The following is an 11,839-nucleotide window of genomic DNA, read 5'->3' as shown; positions in this document are numbered from 1 at the left end:
ATCTTGGCAAAGGAGAAAAGCTCACTAACAGGGAAATAAACAAATTTGTCCACAAAATTTGAGAGAAAAAAGCTTTTTGTGCCTACGGAACATTTCTGGGATCTTTTATTTCAGCTCATGAAACATGGGACCAAGACTTTACATGTTGTGTTTATATTTTCGATCAGTGTAATTCTGATCCCGGAGGGCTGAAACATTTCTAATTTTCATCTTCTCCTAATAAGGGACTGGTTCAGACCTGGGACACCAGGTGAGTGCAATTAACTACCAAGTAGAAACAAAAAAACAGAAGTGTTTCAGCCCTCCAGGACCGGCGTTGAATAGCCCTGAATCTGTAGCAGCCATATACAAACAACACTCAGAGCTAAAGAGCATAGTTCCAGTAACAGGAACCATATTATTGGTAGTACTGCATACACAGAGTATCTCCCCTCTCAGGACAAATACCCATATTCAGGTAGTTCAGTCAGTTACTAATACTCACTACATCCCCCTCCATGAAAAACTTCCACACCAAAAGAATAACTTTGATTGTAGTACAAAAGATCAAAGCTTTAAAACAGGGTTGTATCTGGTAGAAAAAAAAGTGAATTAAAGCTCTTCAATGTCCTTTCATACACTTAGAGCCTGGCATCTACATTAACATTACAAATCCACTTTGTAGAAAGAAAAGTGAAATGGACCATTTTCAATAATAACACTATGGTTATAGCACCGTTGAAATGTAGAAAAAGGCAACTTGAACTGTCCTAGCTAGCTAGCCACGGTTACTGTAGGTGACCACGTTTGCAGTGTCAAATGAGTATATGTTTCTCCTGACAGACACACACACACACGAACTCACCCATACTTTGTCAGTTTACCTCACAAACATGAACTCTAAAGACAGACTATCAGATTTTTTTGCACATTCCATGTCCAGGAAAGTCTAAGCATATTCTAATTATTTCCCCTCTTACCTATCTATATTCAACCCCCTTCTCTTCATCTAGTCTCTAAAATGATTGAGGTTTATGATTAAAATCAACCCCCATTTTCCCCTCCCTTTCAGTCTTGGTCTCAGGCTTGAACGTCACTAATACAAGTCTTTAGTGTGGGTCCCAGTTTGAAGTTCATTGGAACCCCTCTTCCTCATCCCTCCCTCCTTCCCCCGTCAGTCTCGTAGGCTGTTGATGAAGGCACAGATCTTGAGGGCGGGTCCTAGTTTGATGTTCATGGTGGAGATGAGGTGTTCTTCTCTGAGTAGCAGCAGGGCCTGTCCGTCAATCTCCTGGGACAGGAACTGGGCTGCCAGCTCCTCGCAACCTGGGAGGAGAGTGAATACGCTATGAAAAGGGACTGCTCACTAGCAATGAACATACACCTAAAATACACATTGGCGTGGGTTATGGACAAACCAGAACTGTTGGATTTCTTTGATCTATTTCAGGGTTACCCAAACTGGGTCCTTGGGGCCCCCCCTGGGTGCACATTTTGGTTTTTGCCCTAGTACTACAAAGCTGATTCAAATAAGCAACTCATCATCTCAGGCTTGAACATTTGAATCAGCTGTGTAGTGCTAGGGGGAAACCCAAAACGTGCCCCCAGGACCCAGTTTGGGAAACCCTGATCTAATTGACCAGTTGGCCATGGGTTCCATTTTTACAGATTCCCATACTATGAAGACTCTTAATTCATTTTTTACTTCATTGACTGTTAATGAATGAGTACTGACCTTGCAGTGAAGAGATGAACCTGCAGACCTCCTCCACACCCCAATGGGCGGGGCTCCCAGACAGGAAGTTGGCCTCATCCAATGGGAGGCTGCCTTGAGCTGAGTCGTCCAAATGGGGATCGCAGTGGGCGGGCCTAGGGCAGGAGAGGGAGGAGCTAGGGGAGAGTGATGGGGAATCTTCTTCCTCCTCCTCATCACAACTGGACACATCCTCTGAGCGACTGGACTCAGAACGACACTACAGCCAATCATAGAGAGAAGAGCGTCATTCATGTAGGCCTGCACAGTTTAATGGTACTGGAGCTGACCCTGTATGTATGTATTATACATAATCACTGAAGAAAACTATAAACACATCATGCAACAATTTCATTGATTTTACTGAGTTACAGTTCATATGAGGAAATCAGTCAACTGAAATAACTTTTTAAAAAAGTGTCTCTATCTCTTCACTGTATTTTTGTGAATTCAAATTGCCATCGTTAAATTGCAATTGTGTTTATTGTCCGTAGCTTATACCTTCCCATACCATAACCCCACCGCCACCATGGGGCACTCTGTTCACAACGTTGGCATCAGCTAACCGCTCGCCCACTTGACACCATATGGACCGCAGTTGTGAGGCCGGTTGGACGTACTGCCAAATTTTCTAAAACAACGTTGTAGGCTATTTATGGTAGAAAAATGAATATTAAATTCTCTGGCAGCAGTTCTGGTGGACATTTCTGCAATCAGCATGCCAATTGCACGCTCCCTCAAAACTTGTGACATCTATTATGTTGTGTGACAAAACTGCACATTTAGATTGGCTTTTTATTGTCCCAAGCACAAGGTGCACCTGTGGTATGATCATATTAGCTTCTTGATATGCCACACCTGTCAGATGGATGGATTATCTTAGCAAAGGAGAAATGCTCACTAACAGGGATATAAACAAATAAGTGGACAAAATTTGAGAGAAATAAGCTTTTTGAGGGTATGGAAATTATCTGGGATCTTTTTTTTCAGCTCATGAAACCAACACTTTACATGTTGGGTTTATATTTTTGTTCAGTATAGTATGCTTACTTACTTCATCATGTTCTTCTATCTGGTGTGTTTCAGTTCTACCTTGTTATTTTTAGTGTTACATTGTTATTGATTACTGCAGTGTTGGGGTTAGAGCTGGTTAGAAACTATTTTCACTGTACTTGTGTATGTGACATTCAAACTTGAAACAGGAGGAGAGTAAACAACATTTCCATTTCATGGATCAGAAACATCCACTTTACCTCCTTGACAGGTAAATGTCTGCCGGCTATTTTAGCGCAGGCGATCTCCGAGCTACTCCTGCGAGGACCCCTGCGTCTGACGATGTTGTCTGGGGGAACGGGAGGACCAGGCGGCCGTGCAGAAGCTCGCCCCCTACTGACCTGGAAGTGATGACTGCAGCTCACATTGTATCTGGAGGAGAGTGGACAGGTAATAACAAGGAGTCAATAGTGTTGGCTGCACCCAGGACAAAAATGTGATGTCAACAGTGCTGACTTTAAAGTGTAGACCTGTTCTGGTCAGAGAGGTGTGTGATATAGTGAGAAGACAGGTGAGGTGGCTAGGGTACCTCTTAGCGCAGGTCTTGGAGCAGAACCTCTTGGAGCCTCTGAACTGGCTGGCAGGAGCCAAGCTCTCACAGTACTCACACTTCAACACTGGTGAGGAGAGAGTCAGACTGTTAGTAGAGAGATGACTATGGGTCAGAGGAGGCTGGTGGGAGGAGCTATACGAGGATGGGCTCATTGTAATGGCTGGAATGGAATAAATGGAACGTTGTCAAACACATTACAATGATTCCATCCTCTTATAGCTCCTCCCACCAGCCTCCTATGCTAGGGATGACAACTACTGTACAGAATCAAGCTATAGTACTGCAACCTCTCACAAACAACTGGATCAGAGGCAGAATCAAGCTATAGTACTGCAACCTCTCACAGACAACTGGATCAGAGGCAGAATCAAGCTATAGTACTGCAACCTCTCCCAGACAACTGGATCAGAGGCAGAATCAAGCTATAGTACTGCAACCTCTCCCAGACAACTGGATCAGAGGCAGAATCAAGCTATAGTACTGCAACCTCTCCCAGGCAACTGGATCAGAATCAAGCTATAGTACTGCAACCTCTCCCAGGCAACTGGATCAGAGGCAGAATCAAGCTATAGTACTGCAACCTCTCACAGACAACTGGATCAGAGGCAGAATCAAGCTATAGTACTGCAACCTCTCACAGACAACTGGATCAGAGGCAGAATCAAGCTATAGTACTGCAACCTCTCACAGACAACTGGATCAGAGGCAGAATCAAGCTATAGTACTGCAACCTCTCACAGACAACTGGATCAGAGGCAGAATCAAGCTATAGTACTGCAACCTCTCACAGACAACTGGATCAGAGGCAGAATCAAGCTATAGTACTGCAACCTCTCACAGACAACTGGATCAGAGGCAGAATCAAGCTATAGTACTGCAACCTCTCACAGACAACTGGATCAGAGGCAGAATCAAGCTATAGTACTGCAACCTCTCACAGACAACTGGATCAGAGGCAGAATCAAGCTATAGTACTGCAACCTCTCACAGACAACTGGATCAGAGGCAGAATCAAGCTATAGTACTGCAACCTCTCCCAGGCAACTGGATCAGAATCAAGCTATAGTACTGCAACCTCTCACAGACAACTGGATCAGAGGCAGAATCAAGCTATAGTACTGCAACCTCTCACAGACAACTGGATCAGAGGCAGAATCAAGCTATAGTACTGCAACCTCTCACAGACAACTGGATCAGAGGCAGAATCAAGCTATAGTACTGCAACCTCTCCCAGGCAACTGGATCAGAATCAAGCTATAGTACTGCAACCTCTCACAGACAACTGGATCAGAGGCAGAATCAAGCTATAGTACTGCAACCTCTCACAGACAACTGGATCAGAGGCAGAATCAAGCTATAGTACTGCAACCTCTCACAGACAACTGGATCAGAGGCAGAATCAAGCTATAGTACTGCAACCTCTCACAGACAACTGGATCAGAAAAAAAATAAATGAAAGGCTAGTGCATCAGTCTGCTGGTATGGAGTGTATTCTTTAAGGAAGGTAGAAAATATACCCCCCTACTAACCTGCAGGGCCTCCATTGTCAGCCTGTTGAACACCCATGGCTAGTGGCTCCTTCACTGGCCCAGTCACCTGTCAATCAATGTCAGGTTTGGGTGTTAGAGAAGGATATGTTCTGGCCCTAAAGCAAAGTTCTGTGCAAACAAAACCACATCTTCTCTCCTGATCCATGGTAAGCAGGTAGCTAGGTGCTAGCCAGATATGTGAACTCACAGGGAAAGGCTCAGCTCCCTCCTGGATGACAAAACCCTCTATGAGGTGGGTGAGGACCTGAGGTTTGACCACCGCCTGGGGCAGAGGGGCTCTGTCTCCCTGACCCCCCACCCCCCAAGACAGGGGTAGAGACAGGGTGGGGGGAGAGGAGAAGGCTGGCACCACTTTAGGAGCTGGAGAAAGAGAGCGAGAGGAAGTGAGGGAACCAAGGTAGAAAAGAATGTGGGTGAAATGTCAGAGTTTGGGAAATTACACTATTGATTCAAAAAACAAACATGAATTTACACTATTGATTCAAAAAACAAACATGAATTTACACTACTCATTCAAAAAAACCACGACTTAACCAAATATGAATCATTCTGTGTTTTACAACTTAACCTTAAATCCTTGTATCAGGCGATCGCCAACCTTAGATAGGAATCAACTAAACAAGAACATACATTATGTCTTCAGACATCTTACCTGAGTCCATCGTGGGGGCGGGAGATAGAGGGGCAGAATCTCTCATTGGTGGACAGCAAAGTTGGGAAGGTTCGACTACCATCTCATTGGTTGCATCAGTTTCCGACTTCCTCTTCAATGAGCCAATTGCAGGCTTTGCCTAATGCAACAGGAAGAGACTAGTTTTTATTCACACATACACAGACACACCCCAACTCTTTCAGCTTCTAAGAGGATTACCGTGGTGTTCCCTCCAGTAGAGGCTATAGCGATGCCGTTGTCCTGGGGGCAGCAGCTTCGGGCCTGTGCCAAAGCCTGGGAGTTTCCTACTGAGCCCTGCCTAGCTCCCACCAGCTGGACTGGGACATGGGGCGGGTGGTTGCCCCCCGTGTTGGGCGGAGCCGGGAGGATAGGTGGAGGGTGGCGTGGGGAAAGCTGGACAGGTAAGCGGTGACCCTGTGAGGTTTTGGGCTGTATGTGCACAGGGCCAGAGCTGTGGCTCACCTTGTCCAAGTTAGTGTTGGACTGCTGCAGTGGCTGCACCACCAAGGTCTGGGTGTTGACGTTAGTTTTGGGGGCGACTGAACCTATGGGGTAGCCTTGAGAGGAGGTAGGAACGTTGGAGGTGGGGACTAGGATGTGCGTCACCGTGGCAGCAGGGGTAACTGTGGTTACCGCCCGGGCCTGACATAGGCCTGAGGGGGAGATGAGGAGCTGGGAGAGAGGGAGTGTGGGAGAGGGGGAGGAGGAGGCGGGAACTGAGGTGGCAGCGGTTGGGGCCATATTCAGCTGGTTTCCAGTCTTGACATTTATACTGGGGAGAGCAGTGGGATGAGTGTAGCTAGTCAGTTTGTTGGCCATATGTTGCTGTTGCTGCTGGGTGTTCTGAGAGAACTGCTGCTGTTGCTGCTGAGGATGCTGTTGTTGTTGACTTAGAGAATAGTTGGCTGATAAAGGGAGAGAGTTTAATGCATGTTTAAAGTTGGAATGAGAGATGGTTCTCTGCATCTTAGTGGCACACAAATTGATATAGAATTGTGTATGCATATTGGAGGCAAAGATAAGTCCTTTCACCTGCGTCTCTCCTGTCTGGAAACTCTGTCTTCACTGCGGCCACTCTGGGAGTGGAGATACAGTGGAGAGCCAGGTTTTGCACCTGAGAGAGTAAGTAGAGGGAGAGAGAAAATAAGGCAAACAATTAGAAACAATATTATCTGTGCAAAATCTCAATTGCAGAGACAACTGTTGACTGAAAAAATTTAAAAAAAATGCTTCTCACAACAGGAAGTGGTCACTACCTGGTCATTGTCGGATTGGGCATTGGAGGTGGGATGGACTTCCTGTTGCTGCTGTTGTTGCTGAGGCTGTTGCTGTGCAACTGTCGCTACCGCAGCCGTTGCTGAGCCACCAGGCATGAAGATGAGCTGGGAGGCTGCGAGGGGTGCCCTGAGGGAGCGGTTGACCTGTGGGCTCATAGGTCAGAGGTTATTGAATATAAAGAGGCTCCTTCTCAATTGACAAAAATATCAGTCTTCTCCTCATTCAACTCACTCTCAGGTACATCTGGCCCTGTCCGGCTGAGTTCCCACCCAGCAGCACTGATTGGCTGAGAGCTGATGATGTCACTGATGTGGCAGGGCCGAGGGGGCGGGGATTGGTCATGGTCCCTCCCCCAGAGGTGGTGCTCAGATTGACCTGTGACAAGAGGGAAAATGTTGACGCTGCCATATGTCAGGAATCTCAAAGAAAGAAGCTAAGAAACTGCAATTAAGGATAACAATGCTTGCCACGTTTTATTTGAATTATTGACTGTGAAACTTACAGTGGTGGTTGCTTGGGAGACACTGTGGTTGGGAGAGTTGGACTGGCGACTAGCAGCGAGGGTGGCCTGAGAGAGAAACACAAAATGAAAGAGGTCAAGAGAAAGTAAAAACTTTGAACGTTGTGGCAGTGCATTCCTCTGCTTAGTGTTATTATTACCTGTTATTGTGTTATTACCTGTTATGTAAGGGATAATTAACGAGGGGCTATGTGTTCTATGGAAAATAATGAATGGCGTGCAAAGTGTGTTCCACGACGCGCTAGCGAAGTGGAAGTGACGTTCCACGGGGTTGCATTATTTTCCAGAGAACGCAGTGCCGAGTTGATTATCCCTTTTATAACATGGCTATAATTGAACACATTTGCCACTAGAAATGTGTTAATTTGCCGGTAGAAATGTGTTCAACATCCACTGAAGTGTCTAGCAAGTTTACTAGATAGCTACAGTTGTCTTACTAAACAAACAGACTTGCTAGTTTAGCTAACCAAAACGTAATACCTAGCTTGCTACTATGAACATTCAACAATACCAATGCTTTCAATTCAACTTTTTCTTTCAAAAGAAGCTCAAACAGAACATGCAAGAATGAACTATAGCCATTGAATTCTACCGTGTGTTATAGGGATATAATGCATGCTCTAGAATGCCATTCAAGCCAATCAGAAACAAGTATTCAACAATGCCATGGTATAATAGTGTTATTACTTGTTGTGTCACCTGCAATTGTGTTATTGCCTGTTATTATTGCGTTATTAGATGTTGCGTTACTCATTAGTGTAATTACCTGTTCTGTTACCTTTCATTGTGTTATTAGCTGTTGTGCTACCCGTTATTATTGTGTTATTATTACCTGTTGCACGGCAGCCAGGTTGTGAAGCTGCTGGGCACTGTTGATTTGCTGCTGCAGCATGAGCTGCTGGAAGTACTGGGCTGCGTTCGGCTGTCTCTGCAGCGCCTGAAGGGCCTAGAGAGTACAAATCACCACCATCAACATCATATTCATTAAGATTAACATCACTTCATTGTTCAAATGAAGGGGGGTTAAGTGCCTTGCTCCAGGGCACAACTGCAGGCAATGGCATCTAGGATTTGATACCAGCAACCCTCCAGTATGCACATGCTCTTCTTGACTGGTCATTCCTAGGCAAGGCTAGTAGTTCAACATTCAGTGCAGACATTCGCCCTATTGTCAAAGATAATGATTCATGCAGCAGGCTTAAAAATAATAATAAAATAATCACCTGCACAGCTTGCCTCTCATACAGAGACATGTGGGCTATCTGGGGAGGGCGGGAGTTCCCAGCAGACGGCGCATTCCCATTGGTAGGACCCGTGTTCTGGTCATCACCTGCATCCATGCTCTCTGCACAAAACACAGATATCAATCAAATCATGGACTGTAATATCTTACAGTACTGTCAAATAATACTTTTTTCTTTCTTATATGAAAATATATACCACAACAATTGCAAAGCAATTTTATTACCTAGAAATCTCTCTTCTCAGTAGCAGACATTTGACCTCAATAGACCCCTACCCAGTTATCACGTTCTAATCTAATCTATAAATTAACTGGCCATAACTGCTAAAGCTATATCTTGCTGTATGTTGTTGCAGTTCTTAGCTGTTCTTAGCTAGCGAATGCAATGGGTGAAATTGTGATTGGCGGTAGGAGGCCGGCTGGCTGTCAACAACATGATCGATGACCGAAAGGGAAGCAGCCAGGAGGGAACATGGACGGACAAGTGTGCTCTTCCAAACGTTTAAAACGTTCAATTAGACATTCAAAATTAAGGACAGACAATTGCGTTTGATATTAGATAGCTATATAATTTACTTTCAATGACTGGCAATGTTGAATTAGAACAAAACCTAGGCGAGATCATTGCAGCAATAGTGCATCTGGCTAACGTTAGCATAGCTAGCTAGCTATCAAGCTAGATCATAAGTTAATTGCAAGGCTTTGTGAAATTTTTCTCTTACCTCAATCTCCTGGACCTTTATTTTTTTTAACCTTTTAAATATAAAATCCAGCTTCTATCCGTAAACGTTTTACGCATTTGCTTTTGGAAGGAATCTTTGATGTTTTTCTGATTATTGTGTGAAGCAAACAACGGTGAGCCAGATGAGAGAAATCCCGCCCCCTCTCATTCTTTACCATTCCTTTTCCGGCGCCAAAAATACGTCATTGAGATGCATCAGAGAGGGAACAGTAGCCCAATCTAAAATCGACCCCTAGACCCGACACCCCATGCACTTGTGGAGATTTAAGACGATTTGACAGGTGTTAGTAATATGGCAATAGCTCCACATTGCCCTCTGATAGTCGAGGTAGAGTTATTAATTCTCTCTTATACATTAATAAGGCGGATGCTACCAGGATAGTCTTGAATGAATCGTGAATAATGATGAGTAAGAAGTTACAGACGCACAAATAGCATACCCCCAAGACATGCTAGCTTCTCACATGACAATAAGGGGGAGGTTAGCATTTTTTGAAACTCACCCTTTTGTTTGCTTTGCCTACCTATTTCAGGGATTTAGAAGAATGTCTACCATTTGTTTCCTATTTTATTTCCTATTGCTATTTTATACAAAATAGAAGGGAAAAATGTGTAATCTTCATAATTTGAAGAAACAGAGGGAGAGTAAGAGGACTCGCATGCTATAAAGTTCATGCACACCTGAAGACAACTCCAAATACAAGGCTGACATGACAGAAAGAGAGAGAGAGTGTGTGACGTGCTCTCACACCAAACAGGACAATCCAGTTCAGGATGACACACAGCAGTGGAAACTAAGGTGGAGACTTAAGCAACAACAGTATCTGCCATTGACAAAGGCTAAATTGTACAGTACAACATATCACAACGACCTATCAACAGTAGTACATTTCAGAAAGGCTACTGTTCTCAGCAAGGGTCCAAATAAAAGACCTGGAAGACTTGAATGAAGCCACTTGAAAAAGACAGTGAGCCCATATAATTATTTGTTGTAGAATAACAGATGCGTAATAAAGATTTTGTATAATTTCAGCCAGTAGTTTTGAAAGTAGAGCTCACGAGCCAAAACAGGTCCCCGAAAATTGTGCACAATTGTGTATAACTTCATCCATTTCGTATGATATTTTACATCCTGCAAAAATATGTTTTCCTGCAATTTGTGTAATGTTACAAATACCAATTTCTACAATATGTTGCTAATTTGTAACTGCTTTGGGGCCTTTTCAATATCTTTAACAGTTGCCTCTTTTAGGCATATGCCAATGATTACACCACTATCATGGAGAAAACAAACTGACAAGAATGAGAGAGGATATTGTGAAATAGTGGGCTGGCAGATCCCAGTCTTTTCTACTTTGAGGCATGTCTGATTGTGAGTCACTTCAACAAAGCACCAAACCAACTGGTCTTTCTTTTCATTTTTCCATTTCCATCCACTACAGAGGCTAGTCTCTGACCGCAACTCTGCCAACATGACAGGCTTCCACATGAGATCGTAGCTTTGGCAGAGGAGGAAGAAGGGAAAACAGAGGAGTGAAGGAGCGACAGACAAGGGGAAAAGGAGGTAGTGCCGAAGGGGGTGAGGAATTAAGACCTCCAGTTAAGGGAAAGAGAAGCGAAGGGAGGTCGGTCAGGAAAATATTGGAGGAAAGGTTGCAAAGACCGGTGTTGGAAAGGGGGGAGGCAGAGTAGGAGCAGCATGGAGTAAATACAGGGGGGGGGGGGGGAGTTGCAGGCGGAAGTACAGAGCTAGTAATCAAATCGGTTATAAGTGTCACAAATGTCAAAGGAACAAATGGAAAGAGGAATATTAGAGAGAATGGAAAGGTCGAAGGGATAGAAAATGGCGAAGAACTCAAAGTAAGGGACGGAGGTCCAGGGAGACGAGGGAGAGGAAGGGGGGGGGGGGGGGCTGCAAATAGAGACGGTCTAGGCCAGGGAGATGTAGAACCAGTAGAACTGAAGATAGAGAAGAGAGTAAGAGTGAACAGAGGGGTGGGTGGGAGAGGTGATGGAAGTTTAGGTGTAAGAGGTGAAGGGGGAGCTGGATTGGGAGGAGGGGTGAGGATGAGGTAGGACAGAGAGGAGATGTTGAAGCTGGAGATAGCGCTGTGGTTGGTGGAAGAACAGGAGAAGACTCACATCTAACCCAGCAGGACTACCTCCAGCTGATGAAATCACTGAGCGTCAGGCTCCCTGAAGGTGTCCTAACCCCAGATGATTGAGCTGGCTAACATGGAGAGCAGAATCCAGGATGTCCAGGCCATCATCCCAGACCTGGAACACTTTAACATCCGGTTCAAAGCCGTTCCTCGACTGGGCTGCCGGGAGGTTAAAAACTTTCTGTCCATGAAAAGGGACAATCAGGTCCTTCAAATCATAAAACTCCTCTTCTTTGACCAAGAGGATGATAAAGAGCAGAGTAGGAAACACTGGAGGGAGAACAAGACCAACACAGGCCGAGGGTTCAGGCTGAGGAATAGTGATACGGCTGT

At 44.8% G+C, this 11,839-nt stretch overlaps 1 protein-coding gene across 2 annotated transcripts; it reads right to left on the bottom strand.

The window, feature by feature from the left end:
* Positions 1 to 73: 73 nt before the first annotated feature.
* On the bottom strand, positions 74 to 9,795 carry LOC110509154 (polyhomeotic-like protein 1). 2 transcript variants are annotated; one of them, XM_090225181.1, is made up of 16 exons: positions 9,325 to 9,531; positions 8,583 to 8,704; positions 8,192 to 8,305; positions 7,342 to 7,407; positions 7,071 to 7,214; positions 6,818 to 6,982; positions 6,594 to 6,675; positions 5,760 to 6,466; positions 5,541 to 5,679; positions 5,076 to 5,248; positions 4,868 to 4,934; positions 3,315 to 3,402; positions 2,986 to 3,157; positions 2,244 to 2,363; positions 1,715 to 1,952; positions 74 to 1,305 (listed from the first exon to the last, which is right to left on the bottom strand). In XM_090225181.1, exons 2-16 carry the CDS (start codon positions 8,697 to 8,699, stop codon positions 1,154 to 1,156), a joined length of 2,544 nt encoding a protein of 847 aa, XP_090081307.1. In that variant the 5' UTR covers positions 8,700 to 8,704; positions 9,325 to 9,531; the 3' UTR covers positions 74 to 1,153. The 2 variants fall into 2 exon arrangements, with proteins under 2 accessions (XP_090081307.1, XP_021445802.1); XM_021590127.3 differs by lacking the exon at positions 2,244 to 2,363 and having other exon boundaries at positions 9,325 to 9,795.
* Positions 9,796 to 11,839: the final 2,044 nt, after the last annotated feature.

The sequence above is a fragment of the Oncorhynchus mykiss genome, chromosome 3 (genome assembly GCF_057628025.1).
Source record: "Oncorhynchus mykiss isolate SJ-2025 chromosome 3, ASM5762802v1, whole genome shotgun sequence".
Lineage (NCBI taxonomy): Eukaryota > Metazoa > Chordata > Actinopteri > Salmoniformes > Salmonidae > Oncorhynchus > Oncorhynchus mykiss.
Note: the sequence above shows the minus strand (reverse complement) of the source record. Positions and strands in the feature narration are given on the sequence as shown.

What these genes read in the sequence shown, in the direction of transcription:
- LOC110509154 (XM_090225181.1), bottom strand. Translation starts at nt 8,699, where the DNA reads ATGGATGCAGGTGATGACCAGAACACGGGTCCTACCAATGGGAATGCG. An exon ending in TCTCCCAAGCAACCACCACT is followed by an intron (nt 7,215 to 7,341) that starts GTAAGTTTCACA and finishes CTCTTGTCACAG; the next exon opens with GTCAATCTGAGCACCACCTC. An exon ending in TGACAATGGAGGCCCTGCAG is followed by an intron (nt 3,403 to 4,867) that starts GTTAGTAGGGGG and finishes TCTCCTCACCAG; the next exon opens with TGTTGAAGTGTGAGTACTGT.